The sequence below is a fragment of the Lissotriton helveticus genome, chromosome 5_1, assembly GCF_964261635.1.
Source record: "Lissotriton helveticus chromosome 5_1, aLisHel1.1, whole genome shotgun sequence".
NCBI classification, from domain to species: Eukaryota; Metazoa; Chordata; class Amphibia; order Caudata; family Salamandridae; genus Lissotriton; species Lissotriton helveticus.
This window is the reverse complement of record NC_136065.1, coordinates 1,376,167,586-1,376,195,327: the sequence shown is the minus strand read 5'-3', so window position 1 is coordinate 1,376,195,327 and position 27,742 is coordinate 1,376,167,586. Positions and strand designations below refer to the sequence as shown.

General features: G+C 48.5%; 1 protein-coding gene across 2 annotated transcripts in view; it reads left to right on the top strand.

Annotated features, from left to right (window-relative positions):
- Window positions 1–12,628, top strand: part of TEAD3 (TEA domain transcription factor 3) — a 375,738-nt gene extending 363,110 nt beyond the window's left edge. For both annotated transcript variants that reach the window (XM_078644325.1, XM_078644324.1), the window contains one exon: window positions 7,957–12,628. In XM_078644325.1, the coding sequence (XP_078500451.1) occupies window positions 7,957–8,070 (114 nt within the window). In that variant the 3' untranslated portion in view covers window positions 8,071–12,628. The remainder of the gene's footprint in view (window positions 1–7,956) is intronic.
- The last annotated feature ends 15,114 nt before the right edge of the window (window positions 12,629–27,742 follow it).

Genomic DNA, 27,742 nt, shown 5'->3' with positions numbered 1-27,742 from the left:
TCAGCTGCCTGTTGGCCTTCTGTGGCCGTGTTCTACAGGTTGCTGTGTCATCTGACTATGGTATTCAGCCGGTGGTTCAGCTCGGTAATGTCATTACGGCTCGGAACTCAGTTCACGGATTCGGTTCGTTACTGCATTCTTTTGGCCTGGCTTATTGCCCTAAGAGGTGTTCCTCGTTGTTTGGGGTATGCATACTCCATGTGTGGTACATTACATAGCCTTGCTTATCTCACCTGGGCCTGGAGATCCTGTGGGCTCCATGCGTTGCTTGGTGGTCCGCTGTACGGTGTTCTATGTTTTCCCTGGTGCCATCTACTTTCACCATGGTCATCCACCTCCTTGGGAGATTTTATGGTCTCCTCTTCAAAAACGGCTCCTACCTGCCCTTACTGTACTAGGTATGATCCGGTATGGGCATGTTTATGCTCCTGGCTAGTTCTGTTTCTACATAATTATATGTTTATACATTTGTGTATACATGCCGGTTGCCTTGGTATCCTCTTCCTACATCTGGACCAATATCTCCATGTGTGGGGGAGCTCTTCGGAGTTGCTTCAAGTTGCCATAGGGGCCTCCTTGCTTCCTCTTACTGAAGTGATTTCCCAAATTGATATATGCTCCCTTTTTGGTGTTTGAAGCTGTACATGTCTTTTCTGGAGTGTTGGTCTCGGATTCTGAGACTCTTGCTACCATTCGTTGACTTGGTGTTTTTGGCACCTTCCATCGGATGTGCCCTTTTTTCCAAATTATCACCTACTCTTGTTATAAAGCTACACCTGCAGGGACAGTTTTTCTCATGGCAGTGGTCATAGACTACTGCCTGCAAGCCTACATTGTGGGTTGTTTCTCGCTTTGGCTTCATGCTGCCCGGTCGGGTGCTCTTATACTTCCTGTGTAAGCCACTTTAAGGTCTCTATGTCCGCTTGCATGCTGCATATTTCTACCTGCTTCAGTGGGTTGGGTATTGATGCTAATTACCCCTCATTACCATTTTTGGGGTTGGGTGTGCACTTGGCGTGTTTCTTGTCCCGCTGGCTATTCCCAACGCATTTCTCAGGTTCTAGCTCTTGCCTTTGGGCTCTTGACACCGGCTCCTTCGACTTCCTTCAGTAGGCAGTCTGTTAGGCGCTGGTTGCATCTCTTCAAGTTCATTTCGAGCTTGGGTCAGTCAGTGCACTCATCTTGTGCCTTTAAGCGGAGAGTGGTACATCTTCCTCTCTCTTTCTTGCTCTGGTATAGGGCTCATGCTGTTCTACCTGTCCTTTCTTATACGGGTATAGAGTGGCGCCATTCTGGCATGTTTTTAGGATATCTTCCATCCTGTTATTTCTGCTCTTCAAGCTGCTTGGGCTGCTGTCCGGCTGTTCTGCCACAGCTTTCCCCCTTTATCCGTCACTCTGTTGCCGGATCAGATGCTTGGTGCTTTCTGTTGTTCTGTTGCAGACCCGTCTTCCTTTTGGGGTATGGCTGTGGTATCTATTCTAAGTTAAGGAATCTGCGACTAGATGTCTCTAGCAGATGTACGAGTTACTTACCTTCAGTAACAATGTATCTGGTCTAGCCGCAGATTCCTTAATGCCCACCCAGCCTCCCCGTTCTACGAGGACCTTGTCTAGTGGTGTTCTCTGCTGGCCTCTTCAGTTGCCATTTGGTTATATTTCAAGGGGGTTCAGATTGTTGCACTCCCCTGGGTGCTTTCATATACAGTATCTTCTGCTGAGGGGCTTCTTTTCTGTTATATGGTGCCTTTGATTCACGAGGAGATTCGTTTTCCTCACCAGTTCCCTTCCATTCCTTCCATCTTCTCTACTACCTCGGGTTCCTGGTATCCTCGTGGTCATCCTCTTTGAGGGTCGGTTGTGTTCTGTTTCCTACCTCTGTTTTTAGATGGGGAAGGCCAGTCTTTTTTTATTCTTTGGACTGTGGACTGTTCTTCTGTGTTCCGTTCTTGGTGGACGGCACAGTTCCACCTGGCACTATCAGTCTATTTCTGTCTGTTGAGATGTTCTTCCCTTGTTGCACTCGGGGAGGGTCTTCGCTTAGCTTGCAGGGCTCTTTCTCACAGCTTCCACTGATATGTGTAGTCAGTGTCTAATTCTGTCTTTAAGATGGTGTGTTCCACCATCCTCCTTCTTTATTCACGGATTTTTCATCCCTCGCACACTGTTCCCATACTTTCACAGTTTTTGGTTGGTGGCTCAGCGTTGTGCCGCGAAAAAGTTTCCCCGAAGAAAACTGACGTCAGCGCGCCGGGAGGGACTTATATGACCTCGCTGACGTCACGTCCGTGGACAACGTCAGGGCGGGGTTGTGTGGTGCCCAGAGGTGCTGCTGCAAAAAAAATCCGGATCCAGTCTCACGTCTGGGGATATTCTAAGTTAAGGAATCTGCAGCTAGACAACGTCTCTACCAGATATATTGTTACCAAAGGTAAGTAACTCGTACCTCTTTGCACATAACCACATGAGAAGCAGATACACTACAGAGACTGGGACTGTGGGCATCCATGGATCAAAAAAACTATAGATCACTCCTTGTGCACAAACTGACACAGGAAGTCGGTATGCAGAACACAGGCGCCCTGCACTTCCCCCCTTGCTTTTTTGAGTGGATCCCCGATAGGTCCCTTTGAGTGCCCCCATGAGACCGGAGGTAAAACGACACTAACTCCACCCTTGTGGGAGCTTTCAGGACGTCCATGAAATGTGAACATGTACAGTTGCTGACAGTATGTTTTCTGCTATACTGCCCTTGTCTGCACAGGGACACCTTCCTTCTGAATGTGGAGAAATGCTTAAGACTCGGTCGTCAATCTATCACTGTGGTAGGTATTTGTAGTTTTTCTGCGTCTATAAGTGTCTTTGCTTAGGAGCAGGGTAGAGGGGGAGATTGCCCTAAATTTCCACACTCATCGTGCCACCTTTCAGCCTGTTTTTCTGTGCACATACTTGAGTAATAGAAGCATGTACATGGATAATTAAGTTAACTCTGTTGCACATGACCATGTGTAAGTTCACGTGCATCTGTTGTAAGATCAGGTACTCATTCTGTGTTTTAATTGTCCTGCTGGTCCGCTCTTTCATACCAATGCTTCCTCCACAGGGCACACATCCCACATGGCCTTCCACTCCAGGGCAGTGGTTCTGTTATCTGGCCAGGATTGTCAGCAATGTTTTTCACCCCATCCACATACACGTTAAAAGTATCTGTAACCGTAACAGGCTCAGCAATGAGACTAAAGGGCTAAAATTAAATGAGACCGATTAATCCACATTCAAAAAGTGGAGTATTTTTGGTGGAGTTCAATTGTAGCCGGGTTCTCCATGTACAAGTCACTTGTCCCTGCCATAGGTAGGTCCTAGAGCAAGTAAGGAAATTCTGGGTTCTTCAAGGGTTTGTATAACTCTGTACTGCTTCAAGTCATGTCAGAAGGTCATCTTTAAAAGACCTCCTCCCAAAACTGTTTTAGAACAAGAGAAGGAGATAATTACTGTATTTGTCATGCCACTGATAGCTGGAAAAGCCTCCATCTGCACATTCCTTTTAACGGAGTGGAAGGATATCAGGAGCTCTATGGGATAGTGGACCAGTGATCAAGGGGCTTGACCACCTTGTGAAGTTCTTCTTCACTCTGCGCGTGTTACAAAGGATTTTCAGGTGGCTCCTGATGAACATTAGATGCACCGTCACACAAGCCCTCATCGCGAGTAGACTTGACTATGGCAACGTCCTCTACTATGGTACCTCTACACACCTCATCCAGAGACTACAGGCCATCCAGAACACCGCATCTAGACCCATCCTTGACCTCCCCTGACGGGCCCACATCTCCTCAAGGAACTCCACTGGCTCCAGGTTCATAAGAGATGCCAATTCAAGCTACTGCATTCAAAGCCCTTCACAACCTAGGACCAGCCTACATCAAACACCGCCTGAACTTCACCAACCATCCAGAAAACTACGCTCCGCCTCTCTAGCTCTCGCCCACACTCCCCGTATCAACAGAAGCATGAGTGGAGGACGCGGATTCTCCTACCTCACAGCAAAAGCCTGGAACAACCTTTCCCTGCAGCTCCGTACCTCCCCATTTCTACCAGAATCCTGAAAAGCTCTGAAGACCGGGATATTCAACTGAGCTTATCGCATTCTGCAAGTTCCTGGATACCCTCTCAGGTGATTGGCTATGCTGTACAAATCAAATGATTGCTTGAACTTTTTGTCAGGGTCTGTCTTGCACAAGTGTAGTAGACAGTCCAAACTAATGCTGCGATTTGAGCAGGCTGCTGCCTGTACTCTATTCAACTTGTGATTCCAAGGGGGAGCAAATGACAAAATGGATACTGTCCACTCCTAAACTTGAAGGAAAAGAAGGAAACCTTGAATCAAAGTTGTCTAGCACCGATGCTGATGCCCCAGACAAGTCAGTGAAAAACCAAGCAGCACTGACGCACCTTTGAAGTCCAGCCAAGTGCCATGCAGCAGAGGTTAGACTAACGCATTTTAGTGCTGGTGTGCACATTACGTCTTAACAACCACAGGAGACACCTGCAGTCCCATTCGAGACCTGGGTAATTCTAGTAACATGCAACCTCCCATGTAAGTGCCGCTCTAGCCCAACTCTTCTCTTAAGGGTCGTATAATTGACTACAATGGTTAATGCCATCCTCTCCTCTTTTTGTCTTCTCTAATCCTACAGGTACCTACAAACCTTTCCAGGTTCTCTATATAAGTCCCTCGTACCTGCTTCATTCGGTACTTCCGTCTTAACATCTTCTGTCCTGTCCATTTAACCTTGTTCTTGGGACTATTTGTCATACTTTAATTTATTCAGTATAATTCAGTTATTCTTTATATCATGTCCCCTCTTTGAGGCCTGTTGAGTCAGTGGTGTCAATATCAAATGCATTCAAATGCTTTAGTCATGCATTCATACTGCCCCTGATCACTACCAGTGACGAGGCGCACTTAACACCAGTCAGTCTGAGCTGCATAATTACCAAGCAACTTTCCAAGCAGTGATGTAATTGCCTTGCTCTGCCAGCTGCCTCTGATGAATGAAAACAATTCTGCAACCTCAGGCAGGAGATGATTGGCCCAGCACGTAGAGGAGGCGTGTGGCAGTTTTTTTTTCCCTTGACGTGCCCATCATCGGCCAATCATGATGTTGCAGCCCCAGAAGAGAACTGGCACCTTCTGTCCCCGCAGCTCTTCACAGTAGTGCTCACCATGGAGGAGGGTTGTGCTGGCTGTGGGATGCTTTTGATGTTTTTTCTCAAGGCCTGACAGCCAGTCTCGAGTCCTACTGGCAGCCAAGGTTGGTGGGATGCTGAAATCTTGAGCAAGATGCCCGGTTGATATTTCAGCTCGAGGTCCTCCAGAAAACCCGAGCTTCAACAAGAAGGTTTTCACGAGTGCCCATGTACGTAGTGAATACTGCTGCCGCCCTTGCCACATGGGACTCCCGGTTGGAATACGGCTTGGGCTCAACAGCCTGCAAATCCAGGTTGATCTCAGTCTGCTAAAAAATAAACCTGTAATGTGTGGACTCCGTGGCTGCTCTGAGGCGCTCTTTCTTTTCTTGGACAAGGTTCACGCTATAGATCCATAGTTCTTGTCCGTGCTGGCCACCTATATTAAGTGTTACAGCATACAAATGATGGACGGAATGCTGATAATGCAAACATTCTCCCCCAGTCAAAAGATTGGGGTTAAATCCATAGTTCTTTTGCCTTTTAGGGTATGTCACCCTTCTTCAGCCAGGCTAGCTTGAATCCAGTGGCACAGTGCACAGTGACCCACGTCTGGGCATACCCATCCCACTTAGGGCGAAAAGTGTTCCAGCAAACAAATGATGGACGGAATGCTGACAATGCAAACATTCTTCCCCAGTCAAAAGATCTGGGTTAAAGCATTAACCTTTATGTGCGAAAATTGCACTCATCTAATGCCCGAATTTCACAGTGCAAATTAAACCACACTGAGGCCTGTCAGCTGAGCACACTGGGAATTCTTGCACCTAAATGCGCTCCCCGAGTTGATTCTGAACAACAAGGAGGCTCTGTGAAATGAAGAGGCATGGGGAATAAAAGTTTTGGCCTCAGATGGTCAAAACAACCCGGTCTAACAGGAAACTGAGAGGGATACCAGATCTGTGAGCTTCATTCTATACAAGCCGGCCACCAGACGGGTATCGCCCTTTGATCTCAACACTAATGTCTTGTACTCACTCTCCAAAGGATTATACTTTATACTAGAGCATCGTCAACAGACACAGTACATATACTATTTATGGGCAGTTCCACTTAGCGTAAACCTCTCCCAACACACAACACCATTCGGCACACACATCACTAACCCAAGTACAGCACCCACCGTTCAACAGATAGGTGCTCAATTGCCACAAGCTGCGAAGCACCAGAGGTACAAATGAGAATGCAGTATGAAACTCTGAATCATTGTACAAAAACTGTGCCTGAAGAGGCCAGGACTCCAACAATCCCCCTCCCCTCCATGTCCTAACATTATTACAAAAGGAGGGTTTTCATGCAATCTTTTCAACATGAATAAAAAGACACCAATCGCATCAGTGCGACTAACCCTCCTCCTGATCACCCCAGCCACCCCCCAAAGACTGCTTCACCCCTTCTACAAAACCTCCCAATGTTGTGTTGCCGGTAAGGCATATAACATTCTTGAGCTAGGCCTCCACGCTTTCCCCACTAGCCCCAATCTTAATCAAATACACAACATCCTGACCCGCACAATCCCGACACGAGGCATACCAACAGCCTCACAACAAATCTCTCCCTTTTTCCACTTTTAAATGTCAGCATCTTCTCACAGAACACAAAAGCAGGAAGAAGCATGTCGGTCCAGTTCGCCTCTGATCCATAGGGGCCCAATCTGTGTGCAACCCATACCAAGATGTAGGCTCTAGCCTGTAGAAGAACATTGCACAAGAAAGTAAGGACAGACAAACAAAAGACTCACTGCACACAAGAAAGATGGTGGATCCCAGGGTGGGCCCACTATGGGTACATTAAATCAATGCCTTTTTATCACACCCTAAACTACGTCATGTGAGACTGTACAAGAAAAAGGCTTGCATAAGCTGCAGCCTTTCCAACCTGAGGGTCAGCTTTGCTGTTTATGGTGCAAGCGGGGTACCAGCATGGGACTCCTATCATCACTTAGATCAGTGCCCTGGGCCCCGTCTCTGCTTTTACAGATGTAAGCTCCTAAGATACGTAATTTGGGGGATAGCTCTGCTGTCTGATGAATGTGATGTCTCTGCCAGAGAGGCAAACCTGCGCCTCACATTCTGCAGCTGTCCACTTTGCGGGGTCCTCTTTGTGCTGTCAATGTCCTGATTGTCCCCACAGTAAAGACCTCTAGATGCAATCACAATCCTCAGTCAGTAACAGACTTGTTTATTGTTTAATATCATGATGCAATAATTGTGTACAGTATTAATTCACGTTAGAAAAAAAGGAATGTTGTTAGTTACCTTTTGTTTCAGGAGTGTTGCAGCAATTACAAGGCCTTCCCTAGAGCACCATTTGGCCAAAAGGGAGCAATTTATGATATTTACCAGTTTGCATGGACTGCGTAGTTAGGTTTACTTGTGTTATTAGGTCCCTCGAAGTGCCACACATTGGCAATGGAATGTCACTCATAAGCAAAGCGAAGTCATGGAAATGTCGTCCATATGCGGTCTGAAAACTTGGCAGCTATGCGGTTGTTGCTTACCACTGGTGAGCATTTTGCCTCGAGTCTAGAGATGCCATTCCCAACACACATTTACCTGCCACCCACTGCCTATGGAAAGAGATGAAAAACATGCCAGAGGAGTGGATAATTGAGAGCCGATTGGGATAGATAATAATGAGGAGGATAGATTGGTCTTGTCCTTCTTTCTTTGTCACACTCACTCTGTTCATCCTCTGTCCCGCACAGGTTGTTACTAACAGAGACACACAGGAAACCCTTCTGTGCATCGCCTTCGTCTTTGAGGTATCCACCAGTGAGCATGGCGCCCAGCACCACGTCTACAAACTGGTCAAGGACTAGAAGATTTTAGGAGGAGCTTCCACATGCAAATGCCAGCAACAGCGGAAAAGCTGGATTTTTTTAAACAATTGGAATGCCAAAAAACTCTAGCATCCTCACACGTGCCTTCGACGTAGTGTTGCACATGTCTTCTACGTGGGGTTAATTTTTTATTGAAAAAAAAAACACAGGAAAAAAAGGAAATTTATGGACACTTGTGAATGTTAGGAATTTTTCTGAGGATTGAGGGAAGTTGCACTGATGCCGCCTGACTGTGCCTTTGCACTCCTGGCCACAGAGGTCCCGGCTATCCCAGAGACTGGGAGAGGAAGATATTCCTGTGGTGGTGCTAATGCAACCATAAGATAGAGCGTGTAATCCGATTCAGGAACATTGCTCCTTGCATTGTATAAGCCAGAGGCGTAGGCTGCCATGAGGCTACAGAACTGTGAGTGAGTAGATAGAGAGATGCCCAAGGATATTGAGGTAGTGCAGATGAGTTTCACTGTCTGTGAGTGAGTGAATGGAGCCTATAGAGGTCAAACAAGTGAGTGAGATTTGCAGCAGCATTATTGTAGGCCATTGGCGGTCCGTTGGTTGTATTTCCTGAGCCACAGGGTTTTGATTTACAGCAGGATTGTCCTAGGCCTAAAAAACAATCATTTGTTCAGCCGAAGGGTGCAATGTGATATACAACAAAACTATAACAGGCCAGAGAATGGAGTATGATATCCAGCAAGAATTTTGATAGGCCCAAACAGCAAGATAGTGTTATGCTGAAGTAAACTGGTGAACAGTAGTCGTGATAGGCCAGAGAATGCATCTTGATGTATAGTAGGATTATGATGGACCAAAATGTATGGTGACAATACACAGGAGGATTGTCGTTGGCTGAAGCCTACCTGACGTGAATTGAGTAGGATTGTGTTACACCACAGCAAGAGAATGTGATGGACAGCAGCACTTTGATATGCAGGAGAATTGCATGTGATAATATGGTATGACCATGATAAGTCAAAGTTTGAGGGAGCCATAAACCGTAGGATTGTGCTAAACTCAATCCAGAATTATTATGCCCAGCAAGAGTGGGATGGACTGGAGCCTGGATTGTTATACACAGAAGGATTAGAATAAAGTGATTCCTGGGTTTTGGTATGCAGTAGGATTGAGATAATCTACAGCTGAAGAGAAGCGTTACAGAACAAGAATGTAAACTAGAACGCAGTAAACAGGAGGCTCGAGATGAAATACACCAGGAGGACAATTTTAAGTGTAACTGTCACATGCATGGTTTAAGAGCGTGCAGTTTGCTGTATGCAGGGTTATTGACAAGTTCAGACTGGCATTTGTTGGGAAGGGGTGTACTTTTGTTGGTTTTGTGGTCACGTCAGTCTTCAGGTTACAGTTGATCTAGGAGTTGTTGGACAGTGATGTTGGACATTGGTCTTCTTGGGGAGAGAGGGAATGCAGCACAGTATTAGTTTTTGCAATAGTAATGCACTTATCTTGCCCTTAAGTCTCAGGCATGTGGTTAACTTAGTGTTGTCCTGCCTGCTTGCGCATAGAAGTGAAGTTGTGTTGGTTATTTAGTAGTCACTTCGTGCTGATCCATGGGTGAGAGTGTATTTCAGTTTAATTGTCAAATCCGGGATCATACTGGTATTTGGTTGTCAATTATTGGGATAGAATTAGGCATGTGTTGATCTTGTTGTCAGCTCGGGTTTCAAGTTATTGTTGGGGAGCCAGTTGTTGATCAGTATTAAGGATGGTATCGCTCTTGTTGGATTAGAGATCATGTTGGTGTTAGTCTGGCAGATTTTGCTCAAGAATGATGCTAATGCATGTCTTATTGGTTGTTGGTAAGTGATCATGTGGGTTCAGTGCTGATCTTTCAGTTGTGGAGCAGGAATGTACTTGGTTTGGCCTTACATCTGGTGTCAGGAGACATATTGGTGTTGATCTGGCAGTTGCTGAGCCGGAGCTTACTCACGTTTTTAAAGTTAGTGGCAACTGCAGTGCTGTAGCAACAGCTGAGTAGAAGTGAGGCCTATTTTGGCCTTGTAGTTGAGTGGTGAGCGGTCACTTTGTTCTTTCAGTCATAATGCAAGGATTAGGAGGATTGTCTCTAATCGCACACCTCTAAGGTACAAGTGTCTGTTCCTTACATGCATGCTTTCTCAGGTTACCCGTTTTCTTTGACTACAGGTGAAGCGCCCAAAGCATGTCTCATGTCCACTTTCTGTATTCACACAGAGCCCTTGGTGTGAGTGACAGCACCACTTGCGCTTTCAGAGTACCAATTTCAAGCTGCACTTGTTTATTGAACATGAGGGTTTGTTCTTTGCACATGTACAATTCCCAGAGAACCCACACATCCAAATGTTTTCGGGACTACTTTATGCAGAGAGGCTCTCAGGTAACCACCTGCTTTTTGCCCACATGATCTTAACCTCTGTGGGTTAAGGTGGTGATAGTGTGTGTGTGCGTGTGTGTATGTGCCCATCTAATTTATCCAAGTGGCTGTGCCAGGCTCAAATAATCAGGTCGCAGGTGTCTGCTTTGTGAAGACTTAATCTGAATGTCTGCCTACAATATGCTTGAACATTAGCACTAAAGGTGTTGCCATATGCTCACAAAGCAATTCACAAGTGCCTTGCATATGCATGCAAAAGTTCACACGTGTTTCTATTGTGAACAAAGAACCTTGTCATGTGCCAGGTGTCATATCTCCCTGTTATGTCCATGTTTTACTTGACAATACCACACTTTGTGTGCACATGCACAAGGTCAGGTCCCAGGTGCCTGCTTGATATGTACATACACTAGGTTGATAAATGCTTGTTCTGGGTGCACCAGTCAAAAACTCCTTCACTGGGCCACTTACTCAATACACACCTATAGATCAGTGCACTCCTTGGAAATATTATAGGGCAGGCTATGAAGCTATTGCCTTTAGCAATATCCTGGCCATGCAGACTGCTCACCAACACAACACTGAGTAAAGAATAAGCTCTCCCAACACCTGGATGAGGGGCTACTAACTTAGTAAAACTTAATTCTGCATCTCTATGCTTGTGCAATTGACATACAATAGGGCCCTACTGCACAAGGCTTTCTTTGGTAAGGTTGACTATATTCACTGTTATATTTTCATTTTTCCTCTGCATACACTCGTGGAGTACCTCTGCCGCAGTGAAATATTCAATAAGGACCCATGCCGGGGCAGACCTAAACCACTGTGCACAGATGCTTGCTGCAGTAGGATACAGATTACATATGCTGGCTATCCAGACAATAATAAGCAAACCACCCTGGGCTTCCAAACACAAAAAAATCCCTTTTGTCCTCTCATTTAATGGGTTTGAAGTCGTATAGCACTAATTATAAATGGTAGTGAGGCGATACTGATGGACATTAAAGACTCTTCATTGGCCCAAGTCATCCAGAACTCGCCCCATGCAGTGTGAGGCAAATCCATCAAAGTTGCAAGCAGTCAGAAACTGGAAAGTAGATCTTATCCAGCAATCGAGATCTCCTACGGCCTATTGCAACGCTATTCATCGATCTCTGCTATTGGGACGTCCCCAGGTAGAGTGACCCTAATGGTCGCAATATGTGAGCTTTCCCATAGACTGGCTTGGTGCAACATATTCCTCAGCCCGTGAGATTTGCCAGGACTCAAAGAATATGTTGTTGGTCAAAAAGACAGTAACTGAATAGCCTACTCATCATATGAGCATCTGTTGCACTGACAGTACCTCTCAAGGCTTGAGACACCCCAGGCTACTACACAGTGATTCGGCTTCCCTATGATGCACCCTCTGAGACCATCTGAGATGAAGATGCATCATGCGAAATACATTATGCTTCTTACCTTTAAAAACAGCTAATGAAACATCCATACAATTCTGAGATGTTCCATAGCAGGGTCCGACCCAAGAAACCCACTCTTTTGCCAATAAATACAAATAAAAGCCACTGAGATCTCTGTACTAGCCCTTGCAAGGCATGAGACAGCCAGGGTTTACTTGTCATTCAAGAGAAGTTAAAGCTAACAAGGCATCTCTAAAATCCTGTGATGTATCTTTAGAATATTCCATCACGAAACATCCAAGAATCTCTCCATTAGGGTCTAATCAAAGCCAATGAGAAATCTGACTCTATCCACGCCTTAAGACACCCTGAGACTTCAAAGGTTTTTCCAAGATTTTCGTACAAGAGCACAACAGCAGTAATGAGACCTCTTACATCTCCAGAACACTAATCCTTGCAAAGTGATATATTTTTTGGCACACACATTATCAGGATGTGTCTTGCATATCTTCCTTCAATAGTTCTCAGTTGTTTTTCTATTTTGGAGGCCAAAGGATGCTGGTCACCATCTTTAGAACTGTCTCGGTTCGAATTGGAAAACATATCTCTTTTTATATGTATTATATATTTTGTGTCTCCTTTTTTTAATTGGCTGTTATGGTTTTTTGCAGTATATTTGTTGTGTTTACCATTATCTGTTAAATGTAAGGCGAGAAGGGGAAACAGGATGTGCGTCAGCATAAAACGCATTAAAAGGATTTCCTGACCAGTTGTGTAAAATGTCTTGATTCTGATTAACTGTGTCATTACGTGAATTTGGTCAATTGAGCAAATGTCACTGGTCCTGTCTGCGACACTGTCTTTGTGTGCTTCTAGAACTTCTAAAGGGTCATCTAGCCCACTTCTTTATACCAACCAAATAAGTAGACATAAGTCTGCTCTTTCCTGCTTTCTGCAAACAAGATTGACATTGCTTGTCTCCTCTCCCTCTTTTTGCATACCCTCATATTTCGAAATTTAGAGACATTCCGAACTTTTTATCTTGAGGCTCTTATGTCACAGTTGTTGCGTTTTTTTACAGGTCTTATGTAAATTGCAGATGACCAACAGAAATTCTGAATATTCTCACATTCTTTTACACATTCACTGACTCACTTTATTGACAATTGTGCTGAGAGATCCTTTCTTGCACTGGCCACCGTTTTTGTAAAGAAATGCAAGTTTTGCTCCTGTTAGATATCCACTTGATAATAGTTGCCCAGCTGCAAAATCATTGTTACAGATCAATAACCTATTGGACACTAATGTTAAAACCAACCTCGGAGATAACGTCTAGGGTGTTCCCCCTAACAGACTTTAAGTGTTACCTGACCTCTTTGTCTGGTGCAGTGCTGAAAGTGTCACCAATTTCTGGAACATCATTATAAACCCATTTGTTTTGTCAACCAGAGAGCACCACTTGCTGATAATATTTGCAGGGGGATTTAGTGCTGCAAAGCACGTGCTGCTCCTCACAAGGATGGTGCACAGGATCAGACAGACGACATCAGACATGTGACCCTCGTAAAAATGGCCTTGAATAAAAAGATGACCACACCACTCTAGACAAAGAAAACAAGCATTTACAATGCAACGGTTTTGCCTTTGAAAAAGTTAGAGCTATTGGCATTGTAAATGACAAAAATTTTATTTGTGTTGGTTTTGAAAACAGATAAATAAATGGCATTGTCATTTACATTGCCAACAGCTTAATCTCTCGCAAATGTAAGACATATTGTACCCTACTGGACGAGCTCAGCAGACAGCAATTACTAACACACACACACCCCCAGAGCCACACACACACACACCTAGAGCCACACACACACACACACCTAGAGCCACACACACACACACAGAGCCACACACCCCCCCAGAGCCACACACACAGAGCCACACACACACACACAGAGCCACACACACACACACACACACACCCAGAGCCACACACACACACAAACACGCATAGGAGAGCAAGCACAGCCAGGGGGCAGGGAAGCAAGCACAGCGAGGGGGCAGGGAAGCAAGCACAGCGAGGGGGCAGGGAAGCAAGCACAGCGAGGGGGCAGGGAAGCAAGCACAGCGAGGGTGCAGGGAAGCAAGCGCAGCCAGGGGGCAGGGAAGCAATCACAGCCAGGGGGCAGGGAAGCAAGCACAGCCAGGGGGCAGGGAAGCAAGCACAGCCTGGGGGCAGGGGAGCAAGCACAGCCAGGGGGCAGGGGAGCAAGCACAGCCAGGGGGCAGGGGAGCAAGCACAGCCAGGGGGCAGGGGAGCAAGCACAGCCAGGGGGCAGGGGAGCAAGCACAGCCAGGGGGCAGGGGAGCAAGCACAGCCAGGGGGCAGGGAAGCAAGCACAGCGAGGGGGCAGGGGAACCAGGGGGCAGGGGAGAAAGCACAGCCAGGGGGCAGGGAAGCAAGCGCAGCCAGGGGACAGGGGAGCAAGCACAGGGAGGGGACAGGGGAGCAAGCACAGGGAGGGGGCAGGGGAGCAAGCACAGCCAGGGAAGCAAGCACAGCGAGGGGGCAGGGAAGCAAGCACAGCCAGGGAAGCAAGCACAGCGAGGGGGCAGGGAAGCAAGCACAGCGAGGGGGCAGGGAAGCAAGCACAGCGAGGGGGCAGGGAAGCAAGCACAGCGAGGGGGCAGGGAAGCAAGCACAGCGAGGGGGCAGGGAAGCAAGCGCAGCGAGGGGGCAGGGAAGCAAGCGCAGCGAGGGGGCAGGGAAGCAAGCACAGCGAGGGGGAAGGGAAGCAAGCACAGCGAGGGGGCAGGGAAGCAAGCACAGCGAGGGGGCAGGGAAGCAAGCACAGCGAGGGGGCAGGGAAGCAAGCACAGCGAGGGGGCAGGGAAGCAAGCACAGCGAGGGGGCAGGGAAGCAAGCACAGCCAGGGGGCAGGGAAGCAAGCACAGCCTGGGGGCAGGGGAGCAAGCACAGCCAGGTGGCAGGGAAGCAAGCACAGCCGGGGAGCAAGCACAGCCAGGGGGCAGGGGAACCAGGGGGCAGGGGAGAAAGCACAGCCAGGGGACAGGGGAGCAAGCACAGGCAGGGGACAGGGGAGCAAGCACAGGGAGGGGACAGGGGAGCAAGCACAGGGAGGGGGCAGGAAAGCAAGCACAGCCAGGGAAGCAAGCACAGCGAGGGGGCAGGGAAGCAAGCACAGCCAGGGAAGCAAGCACAGCGAGGGGGCAGGGAAGCAAGCACAGCGAGGGGGCAGGGAAGAAAGCACAGCGAGGGGGCAGGGAAGCAAGCACAGCGAGGGGGCAGGGAAGCAAGCACAGCGAGGGGGCAGGGAAGCAAGCACAGCGAGGGGGCAGGGAAGCAAGCACAGCGAGGGGGCAGGGAAGCAAGCACAGCGAGGGGGCAGGGAAGCAAGCACAGCGAGGGGGCAGGGAAGCAAGCGCAGCGAGGGGGCAGGGAAGCAAGCGCAGCGAGGGGGCAGGGAAGCAAGCGCAGCGAGGGGGCAGGGAAGCAAGCACAGCGAGGGGGCAGGGAAGCAAGCACAGCGAGGGGGCAGGGAAGCAAGCACAGCCGGGGAGCAAGCACAGCCAGGGGGCAGGGGAGAAAGCACAGCCAGGGGACAGGGGAGCAAGCACAGGCAGGGGGCAGGGAAGCAAGCACAGCGAGGGGGCAGGGAAGCAAGCACAGCGAGGGGGCAGGGAAGCAAGCACAGCGAGGGGGCAGGGAAGTAAGCACAGCCAGGGGGCAGGGAAGCAAGCGCAGCGAGGGGGCAGGGAAGCAAGCACAGCGAGGGGGCAGGGAAGCAAGCACAGCGAGGGGGCAGGGAAGCAAGCACAGCGAGGGGGCAGGGAAGCAAGCACAGCGATGGGGCAGGGAAGCAAGCACAGCGAGGGGGCAGGGAAGCAAGCACAGCCAGGGAAGCAAGCACAGCGAGGGGGCAGGGAAGAAAGCACAGCGAAGGGGCAGGGAAGCAAGCGCAGCCAGGGGGCAGGGAACCAAGCACAGCGAGGGGGCAGGGAAGCAAGCACAGCCAGGGAAGCAAGCACAGCGAGGGGGCAGGGAAGCAAGTGCAGCCAGGGGGCAGGGGAGCAAGCACAGCGAGGGGGCAGGGGAGCAAGCACAGCCAGGGAAGCAAGCCCAGCGAGGGGGCAGGGAAGAAAGCACAGCCAGGGGGCAGGGAAGCAAGCACAGCGAGGGGGCAGGGAAGCAAGCACAGCGAGGGGGCAGGGAAGAAAGCACAGCGAGGGGGCAGGGAAGAAAGCACAGCCAGGGAAGCAAGCACAGCGAGGGGGCAGGGAAGAAAGCACAGCGAAGGGGCAGGGAAGCAAACGCAGCCAGGGGGCAGGGAACCAAGCACAGCGAGGGGGCAGGGAAGCAAGCACAGCCAGGGAAGCAAGCACAGCGAGGGGGCAGGGAAGCAAGTGCAGCCAGGGGGCAGGGGAGCAAGCACAGCGAGGGGGCAGGGGAGCAAGCACAGCCAGGGAAGCAAGCCCAGCGAGGGGGCAGGGAAGAAAGCACAGCCAGGGGGCAGGGAAGCAAGCACAGCCAGGGAAGCAAGCACAGCGAGGGGGCAGGGAAGCAAGCACGGCCAGGGGGCAGGGAAGCAAGCACAGCGAGGGGGCAGGGAAGCAAGCACAGCCAGGGGGCAGGGAAGCAAGCACAGCCAGGGGGCAGGGAAGCAAGCACAGCCAGGGGGCAGGGAAGCAAGCACAGCCAGGGGGCAGGGAAGCAAGCACAGCCATGGGGCAGGGAAGAAAGCACAGCGAGGGTGCAGGGAAGCAAGCACAGCGAGGGGGCAGGGAAGCTAGCACAGCGCCCCCTTGTGTCTCTTCCACAGAACAATTCTATTAAGAAGTGGGCCTTTTACAAAACAAACTACTCCAACCTATGTAGGGCAGGCCAATGTCAAAATATGGCATGTTATGCTTTTTACCCATAAAGCACCACAACCTTGTGGGCTTCAGTGCACTACGTAGGGGATTCTCAGCAAATGTTGAAAGCAGGTCTTTCCAGGTCAAAATGGTTTACTTTGGTCTGTGCAGTTTATTGATGGCATACATAATTCAACTTTGTGCAGAAGGAGAACATGCTGTAGTGGCTCATTCCTCAGATCTAACTGCAGAACTGTGCCATAATAGGTTTTGTGGCAAAAGCTATCACCATGGTCCTAGGGAGGTATGCGTGCTTGCTCTTGCAACAGTGCTTTTGGATGCACTGAGCATAATAGAACAAAGGAAGGAAATATATGTCCCATCAGACCTCGTAATCATGGCTCATCACACTCTATAAATAAAGATCACACCCTGCTGATTGTGTTCAGTATTCTATTGACACCAACCAGTTTCAGTGATGTCAGAAAGTGGCCTTTTGGGAACATACCGCTTTTGAAGAATAGGCCGACACCGCAGCCATTCAGGGTTCCAATTGCAGTCCTGAGCATGCTTTGCTTTTGAAGTCACCCAAATGGGTGGCGTAAAGCTAAACTGCAGCCCACAAACAACAGCTGGCCTTTATGCTACTGGTACATTCTCCTCCACCACATTCATGCAGCCTTATTAAATAGTCCGGCAAGTCAATCAGCATTAACCAATGTTACTGTGTTTGAGGGGTCAGCGTACATGCAGCGTGAGCTGTTTAGCAGTTTTCCATTTGCCAGTTTAATAAAAAAACGTATCAAGATTTAAAAAACTCAGAGGCCCGCAGGAAAAAAACCCCATCAGATTCTTACACTCGTCATTTCTGTAATTCGTAATTCATCTATATAGAAATCACTGAACACTTATGGTAGACAATAGAACTACTTGGCCTTCAGCAAACATTGCTGCATGAACTCTTACTACGGACAGCGAGAGGGGGAGGGCAGGAGGGGGCACACGGACATCAATGGAGATGGACATTTGCGACTGTGTGTGACTTGTGTATGTATGCTAGTGTTGATCTATGTGGACATATGACTTTATGCAGGTGCTATAGTCGCCCGTGTGTAAAGACCTGAGGTGGGGCCCGGAGGATATACATCAGAATCCTGCTTGACGATCTCAACCACTCATCCTTCTGAGATCGATACAATGAATGACAGTAATCTGGATAAAAACACTTACCTGCTGTCACTACCAGGAAATATTCAGATCATATAACGAGCTATATATCACATAGGTGTAGCAGTTAGTACTCGGTATGGGGCTAGGGTCAATAATAGCGCATAACATCCCTCTTGTAGCTAGGTTGGCGCTTTGTCACTGAATGTGTTATTTTTAAAGTACAGCACGCCCACTCCAGCACGTTTCGCAGGAAGACAAAAACCACATAAATAAACAGGAATACTGGGAACTGCCAAAGATGACAGGAGGTCAGCATGCGGGTCTCCCTGGTGTGAGTATCTTGGGCTTAAGGCCGAGGCCTCTCCGCCCACATCCCAGCATCTTGGCAGCCATGATCTGGGTGTTTCCAAAGTTCAAGGCTCCTCTCTCCTACAGCTGAGGCCTCGGATTACGGCCGAGTTCCTGTGGAGAGAGCCGTCGCGGTGCCTGTGCAGTCCAGCTGACTCACAAACAAAACATTGCTTCCACTCCGCTCCTGAAGCAGCTCTTCGCACGGCGACGGCGAAAGGGGGAGGCCAGCATCGAAAATGAGTGGGGCTGAACCCAGTCTGTTAGATGCCAGCTACAGGGAAATTACCGCATTTTCCGAAATGCTGGCAGTGGCACCTGGGAAAGGCAGCAAGGGCTGGGTAAAGTCAGTCACACGTCATGCAGATGCGTCCCTTCAGACTAATGTTGCCCGTCTATTGTAGATCTGATGTTCTATAGGTAACTTTGCTTGTCTTTGTTTATACAATATGTGCAAAAAAAGAGCTTGAGAAGGGGGGGGGGGCCGGATTAAAATAAGCAAACACCAACACTGACTCAAATGGAACGGACACACGGAGAGGAGGGGGGGGGGGTGCGGGGGCGGGAACGGACACACGGGTAGCGGGAGGGAGCCTCCCCTAGCCCCAGCAAACAAAGCACTCACCTGGACTTCGTTCCGGGGCCGAGGCGGGACATGTTCGGTGCTCAGGCCTCGGATTACGGCCGAGTTCCTGTGGAGAGAGCCGTCGCGGTGCCTGTGCAGTCCAGCTGACTCGCAAACAAAACATTGCTTCCACTCCGCTCCTGAAGCAGCTCTTCGCACGGCGACGGCGAAAGGGGGAGGCCAGCATCAGGAAACAAGCGGGAGGGGGCGGGAAAGGGGGAGGAGAGACGCAGAAGACGGCCGGAGCAGGAAGGCGGGTGCCGGCTCAATGCCGGACCAGATTCGGGGGCGTTCCCGGCTTTTGGCTGACGTCGCGTGACGTCGGCAAAAGCCAAAGAATCTCGGGAACGCCCCCGAATCTGGTCCGGCATTGACGGACAGGCCCCTCGTCCAATGGCTAGCCTCCATTTATGGAGCTAGCCAATCGGAGGAGGGGGCGTATCCCGACCCACACACACAACTCAAGAGGTTTTTTGGCGCATGCGCAAAGCGCATGGCCAGTCAAAACCTAAAAACTGCAGCCAGTATCCTATTTTATCAAAGTCATGATATGATCAAACACTGGTGAACATTTAAACCCGTGGATTAAAAAGAACTTCATGTGGTAATTTAGTTACTGCACATTTTTATACCTTATGTCATGTGGTAATTTAGTTACTGCACATTTTTAAATCTTATGTAGTTTTAGGGACATGCAGTGCAACCCCGTGTGATGCAGTGACAAAGCATCAGTGATACCTGAATACTGCATCTCCTAGTGGTGAATTAATTTCTTGTTGCCACCATCAAAAGGCTTGTGATAACATACTGGATAAAATGTGTACAAACATGTTGTAAGGCTGCCTTTGCTTGTAATATAACATTTACTTCTGTACTGTACTGCATTGGGAGGTAATGTCCAGGGGCGTAGCTTCGGGGTGGATGTTTAGGGTGTTACACCTCCCTAAGGTATTTTGTGATAAAAAGTTGGGTACAGGTGCTTTCAGTGGGGTATGGTGAGATGTCTGTCGAATTTTACCAGGAATTTTTACATACACCCAGACAAAAACGCACACTCTCTCCCTCAATCTGTTTTGATAGTCTTAAGAATTGTTGGTATTTACACAAAATCGTGTGTTTTCTCTAACTTAGTACCCCTATCACTCTGCATTCTATTTCCTTTCCACTGCCCCTTAGGCCCCTCTCATGCACCCTACTTGTTGTATAATATATTTTAACATGATATGCCCGCGTGATTGTTGGAAAATCTGAAGGTCACAGCCCCCACCCAACCCCAATTTTACTGACTGAGCGACTAGGCCCATGGTAAAGTCCCACAGTAATGTTGTTACTGTTGGAGCATATAACTCTTTTGTATCTGGCATACGGCTGCTGAGGTATTCTAACCCCCAGAGATGCCCAGCAGCTCCTATCTACAAGCAGGTGCTAGAACGACTGATGGAAGACGACAATACTGTATCGTGCAAATGGGTAGAATGGAACAGGTGCAATATTTTAAACTATTTGTCCTCAAGGCACAACATTTCATAACGCTTTGTACTTGGGACATAAGTTAATGAATCGTATGAAACAAAAAGGGTTGATGCAAGAACACAATGCAAGGCGTTTGTGTCCGCTTTACACGCCCGCGGGTCACTTTGATATTACAGAAGGAGCCGCAAACGCTTGAACAGCTCCTTCTGTAATTCCGAACGTGCTGGTGCACATACTGCACCAGCGCTATCTTCTGGGGGTGTTCCCTCATTTGCTTGGGGGCGTGCCCCATGCAAATGAGGGAATCCCTTTGCCTCTGCGCCATATTACAGATGCAGGCGCAGAGGCAAAGAAGCCCTCAGGAGGGGCACTGACAGTCACTGACTGCACCCGCTTGCAGGGAGATCACTAATCCCCCTTCAAAGTGCAGGCGAGTTGCCGCCTGTGCTGTGCAAACACTGAGTGTCTTTAAAGCAGCCGCTCTGTTTTTCACAGTAATGTGCTGATCCAGGGCATATTACAGACGTGGGTGCAGGAGCAGAGAAGCTGTCACGAGGCACGCTGTCAGTGCGCCCCCTGAGAGCAGCCCTCTGCAGGTGATAAAGTAAAGGGGGTCTTATGGTCCCCCCCAGTCAGTGACAGATACCCGCCTGCAAGGGAATCTCTAATCTAAAAAAAAAAAATGCAAGTGGGTTTTCACCTGCACTGTGAAACACAGAACGGCTGCTTCAAAGCCACTCTATATTTCATGTGAATGCACTGCCCCCAGGGCAGCACGAGTTTGCAGCTGCACTGGGGACAGTGCATTTTATGTAAAAGGGTGCACTTTCTCTGTTTGCTCCTGGTGCACCTGTTTCAAGGTGCGCCTGGCACAAACAGGGAAAATGCGCCCTAATACATAATATGCCCCTTAATGTTCTATAGCCTCTATAGATATATATTCTTTTATTTTATTTATTTTTTACCCTTCAGGCCATATCTGACCAAGCCAAAATAGCTTGTGTAAAGCGTTGCAAGCAGATTTATCATTTAGAGATTCAGAGTTGTTCGGTAATGCTTCCCACAAGACGTCTGTGTACAGTATCAGTCAGTTCTGGGATCTACAAATGCCAAGAATAATTATGCTCTCAGGAGTACCATATACATCATCACGAGAAATATTGGAACGCCAAATGTTTCCAGGAAAAACGGGATTCAGCTCAAATGGGCCAACATTGACGTAACTAACCCGGTCCCTGAACTCATATCAACTCATATCAAATGCACAAGAAGATATCCAACTATGCCTAGATCCAGAATTATAGGCAGGGACAGTCGTGCCTGCCTTTTGTAATATCCTAATAAAAATAAAACTGGCCCTAACAAAAACTATAAAGAGTAGAGATAGCACGGTATGGTTTAACTCACCATGCACAAAAACTAGAAAGACCCTGATGCTAGCCTTAAAAGTTAACCCCAGGAACCCCGCTCAAATAAGAATGCTTCGGGCTTCATATAATACTTCAAGGAAAGCAAAAGATAAAGAACTCAGAGAGGCCCTATGGGCCGACCTGGAAAAGGCAGCTTGTTCTGGTAAACAGCTGCAAATTTTGGAAGTTAGTCAACGCACCATATTTTAAAACCCCAATCGATCCAACAACGGATGTCAATGTCGATGAGGAGTCATGGGTAACTCATTATGAGAACATTTGTGCCTCAAATCCCGACAATAATAATCATAAAGCGACAACATTGGAAACGCATTATACAACTATCCTTTTCACTTAATGAAGTACTGGTGACGCTGAGTTTATGTAGCTCTGGCAAGGCCCCAGGTCCAGATGGGGTCCCAATCGATTTCTTTCAAACTAATCCCGACCTGTGGATCCCACTCCTAACCAATGTCCTAAAATAGCATAATCCAAACAGCCCCCCTCCCTCATGGTCTTCGGGGGTTATAGTGCCCATCTATAAAAAAGGGGATAGAGCTGCCCCAAAAAACTATAGACCAATATCCCTGCTGGACACAACATCAAAGCTTATGGACCACCTCCTCCTCTCTAGGTTAGAGAGTTGGGCTAGAGATAATAAGTTATCCAGTATTAGGGTATCTTTCATAGATTCACATGCCTGAATCATTCCCCGTCGTCGAGGCGGGAGTCCCACGGTAAATAAAATATATAATAGCAGTGCCTAAAATTTCTTGTAGTAGGCTGGAAAAGCCTAAAGGCCTAACTAGGCCTCAAAACTTAGCAGCCTATCTACATCATTATGTAAAAAGACCTGAAATATTAGCCTCAGCCAATCAGCTGTCCTCACCCTCTAGAACCTTCCCTGCTCAGGCAGTTCTCCTCAGATTTTCACCGCACTTCGTGTGTAAGGGAGTCTCCCTGAGTGCCTACTCAGTTTTTTGGATTTTCAAGCTTAAAATGTCTGAAAGGAAAGCTCTTTTCAAACCCTGTGGAACCTGCTTCAAGAAGAGAGTCCATGTGGATGACAAGCACTCGGATTGTATTTATTGTCTACACCCTTCACATGTGGTGAAGGAATGTAGAATTTGCCGTACCTTCCCTCAGAAAACCATCAGGGATAGGGAGGCAAGGGTTCTTTTGTGGCTGAAGTCTTCATCCACTGATGAGGAGGACAAAGCCTCAACTTCTAGCAAGAGAGCTAGATCCACGGACAATGCTTCTCCTGAGAGAAAGAAAATGTTGAAATCCTCTCAGAAAGCTTCAGAACCCTCTAAGAGTGCATCGGCTTCTTCACATGTGAGTACTACCCAGACCAAAACTTTAACTCTGGTGTCTGTACCTACCACTACTTGGACTTCTACCTCCTCTTCTACTTCTGTGGTTACCACTTCAGCTATCACTTCACCTTTGATGTCTGTTACACCTTTGATATCGAAAACCAAGTCACAGTCTTTGAAATCCTTCTCTACGAAGGCTCCATCGTCTAAAACGTCTGCTCCGTCGACGACCGCACGGCCGTCGTCGACGAAAACATTGTCTCCAAAAGATTCGTCGTCAAAGACATCATCGACGACCTCGTCGACGAAGATCTCGTCGACGAAGACGCCAACATCGGACACGTCGACGACGACGGCGTCGTCGACGAGAGCACCATCGACGACCCCGACGACGAAGAAATCGTCGACGAAGACATCATCGACGGCCCCGTCGACGAGGGACTCGTCGACGAAGATACCATCGACGGCCCCGTCGACGAGGGACTCGTCGACGAAGATACCATCGACGGCCCCGTCGACGAGGGACCCGTCGACGAAGATACCGTCGACGGTCCCGTCGACGAGGGACCCGTCTACGAAGATACCATCGACGGCCCCGTCGACGAGGGACCCGTCGACGAAGACGCCGGCGACGGTCTCAACGACGAGGGACCCGCCGATGACGGCCTCGTCGATGACGGCGTTATCGACACTCTCAACATCGAAGGACTCGTCAATGACAATACCTTTGACGGCCTCGTCGACGGCAAAATCTTTAGCGTTGACAGCGCCGTCGACGGAGAATCCGTTTACTGGGGCTTCTGCTCATCGGCTGCACGGTTCCCCGCCAGCAAAGATACAATTCACTCATTTCCAAATGAAGACTTACAAAAGGCAGGATTATTCACATATATCTCCGCTCTTGCCATCGCACATTTTGGAGACATACCTGCAAGGAGAGTCAGAAGAAGGGGAAGAGGATGATGACCCCTTTGGGGTTGCCTGTCACCCTTCTCAATTGCATATTAAACTTCAAGAGGATGATGAAGAGGAGTTTCAGGAGCAATATACGCATGACGTCTACTCCACTCCATATCAGTCACCTCGTTCTAGACTTCCTCGGTCTGAGGACACAACACATTTGCCTACTTCCTTAATACAGGACTTGCAAGCTATGTTGGCAGATTATCGACAGAGATTTCCACCCACTGAGGGTGCGCCCGCTGGGTCATCTGCTCCGGCTACTGTGCCACGACCTCCGTCGCCAAGAGCTCCTTTGTCTCCACAGCCACGTACTTCACCAATTCCTCAGGTTGTGGACAGTTCGTCCTCTGATGGTGACGAAAGTAGAGAGGAGGGAGAATTACCGGATAACACTCCAGTGGATCCTTGGGAGGATTATGTCATCCCTACACCTTCTCCGCCTCCTCCCCGTCCTTCAGACTCTCCGCCTGAAGATATTGGGGGTTTTCACAATATTATGCACAGAGCTGCTAATAGATTTCAATTGGTTGTCACAGTTGAGCAGTCGGACTGCTTTTTACATGACTTTAAGGAAGGGTATCGGAGAGTGATCAGAGCCATACCTATTATTGACTATATATGAAAGGAAGGCCTCAATATAATGAAAACACCAGCCTCCATTCCAGCAGTTTTACAAAGGATTGATAAAAAGTATCGAGCACCATCCGATACACCTGCTTGTCTGATCGGCCATCCTCGACCGGATTCGGTCATTTCTCAGGCGGCGCAGCAAAAGTCCAAGAATCCTTCTGCTCCCATCTCAACGCCACCTGACAAGGAGGGAAGAAGGCTTGACGCCATTGGGAAGAAATTTTCTGCAAACGCAGCAGCATCCATTAAAGCAGCTAATTCCTTAGCTATCCTAGCTCGATATGACAGGCAAATGTGGTCTGAGCTCTCGGAATATCTTGAGCTGATCCCGGAGGATCAACAGATGGATGTACGCAGAATTGTGCAGGAAGGTGAAAGGGCGGCCTCAGAAATTATTGATTGTGCCCTAGACATTTCTAATACCAACTTTCGACAACTGGCTGGAGCAATTGTCCTTAGACGTCAGGGTTGGCTCAAGGCTACCACCTTTAGACCTGAGGTCCAAACTAAGATCTTGGACATGTCTTTCGATGGTGAGTCCTTGTTTGGAAAGCACATTGATGACGCTTTATTGGCTATTAAAACCGATACCGATACTGCGAAATCTCTGGGAACCCTGCAATACAAGAGGGGGTCCTTTAGAGGTGCAAGAGGTCGTGGTTACTCCTCCAGAGGAAATTATTCAAACCAACAAAATCGACAGTATCAATCTTCCTACAACAAACCATACTATCAATCTTCTAACCGGCAGCCTGCTTCTAGTTCTTTCTCTCGGCAAGGAGGACAACGGCGCTCAGGCAATCAAAGGAGAGATTCTAACAAGCGCCAATGAGCTTTGCCGGATGTCGGCCACTCCTCTTTCCCTTCCCGTGGGCGCCAAGATTTCCGCCTTTTACCATCAATGGAGGAAGATAACTTCAGATCAGTGGGTCCTGGATTTAGTCAGCAAGGGACACACTTTGGAGTTTTTGCAGAAGCCTCCAACAACGCCGCCCAGGGGTCCCCCTTCCCCTCGCCTGCGCTTACTCTTCCAAGAAGCCTTAAAGATGCTACACAAGAACGCAATAGAACTAGTCCATCCTTCTCAGAAAGGGCTGGGCTTTTATTCACGTTTCTTCCTTGTGGAGAAAAATTCAGAAGAGTGGCGTCCAATATTGGATCTGCGCAAACTCAACAAATATCTAAAGAAACAGAGTTTCCGCATTGTAACGTTGAAGGACATTCTGAATTGTCTAAACGAAGGAGACTTTCTGGCTTCTCTGGATATGCAAGACGCATATTTTCACATCCCTATTCACCCCAACCACCGCAAATTCCTAAGATTTCAAGTGGCCGGCGTCCATTTCCAATTCAAAGTCCTCCCATTCGGCCTCAAATCGGCCCCCAGAATCTTCACGAAATGCCTAGCTCCAGTGGCTGCAATGTTGAGGTCCCTGGGACTCCAGGTGTTCCCATACCTCGACGACTGGCTGTTAAAGGGTCCCACCAGTCATTCGACCATGGAGGCAGTCAACAAAACACTTTCACTGTTCTCGAACCTAGGATTGACCCTCAATTCTCAAAAATCTCAGCTCCACCCTCATCAACGACTGACTTTTCTGGGTGCAGTCTTGGACACATGCCAGTGCAAGGCATACTTGACACAGGAGCGTCAAAACAAGCTCGTCAAACTGGCAAAACAAATATCCGCAAAAAAGTCACTTTCAGTTCGGATGTATGCTTCCCTTCTGGGGATGTGTTCAGCTGCGATCAATCTCATTCCTATGGCAAGACTCAGAATGAGACCGTTGCAGGAAGAGTTGCTTCGTCAGTGGAAGCAGGTCGAAGGATCATTCGACGACCGCATCAAAGTCACTGTCAAAATGAAACAGGCTCTTCTCTGGTGGTCGAAGACACACAACTTGTCGCAAGGCCTCACCTTCCTCCAAGAGATTCCGGACTACACTCTGACTACGGATGCGTCCATGGAAGGTTGGGGAGGTCACCTTCAGGAACTTCAGATCCAGGGAAGATGGTCTCATCAGTACCAACAGATGCACATCAACATATTGGAACTCAGGGCCATTTTTCTTTCCCTGCAAGCTTTCCTACCAAGGATCGTGAATTCGTCCGTCCTGGTGCGCACGGACAATACCACCAGCATGTTCTACATAAACAGGGAGGAACGAAATCTCTTACCCTGTCACTGCAAGCTCAGGAAATGTGGGAATGGGCCTTACAGCACAACATATCCCTCAAAGCAGAGCATGTTCAAGGGATTCGGAACTCTCTAGCAGACAGTCTCAGCAGAACGTTTGTGGACTGTCACGAATGGGAACTCGAACAACATCAAGTAGACACAGTCTTTCGCCTTTGGGGGAGACCAACGCTGGATTTGTTTGCCACGCAGCAAAACAGCAAGTGCCTGTTTTATGCCAGCAGGTTCCCAGGTCGGGGGTCAAGAGGAAACGCCCTCCTCATGAGATGGACCGGAATGTTTGCGTACGCTTATCCTCCGATTCCGCTCATTCCGAAAGTTCTGCAAAAGATGAAGAGGGAACACTGCACTCTCATTCTCATTGCTCCACGTTGGCCGAGACAATATTGGTTTCAAGAGCTTCTCCTGCTGTCTCAACAGCCTCCGTTTCGGCTCAAACCGACTATATCGATGCTGACAAGAGAGGACGGTCAGATTCAACATCCAGATCCTCAATCGCTGCACTTGCACGCTTGGCTCCTGATTTCCTAGAGTTCAAAGACCTAAACATTCCCTCGGAATGCAGGAAAATCTTGTCGCAAGCACGTGCACAAAGTACCATCAGAACATACCGTTTCAAGTGGAAGAGGTTTTGTTCATGGTGTGGAGATAATGATGTTCATCCGCTGCAGGCTCCTCCTGAAGCCATACTTCCATACCTGCTTTCTCTGGCTAAATCAGGTCTAGCTTTTTCTTCCATTAAAGTACATCTGGCAGCAATCTCCAGATTCAGGAAGCACTCCAACAAACCATCCTTATGTTCTTCCTCCTTGATCAAACAATTCCTGAAAGGTCCCTTCAGAGTTTTTCCTCCAGTTCGTCCTCCTCCTCCGGAATG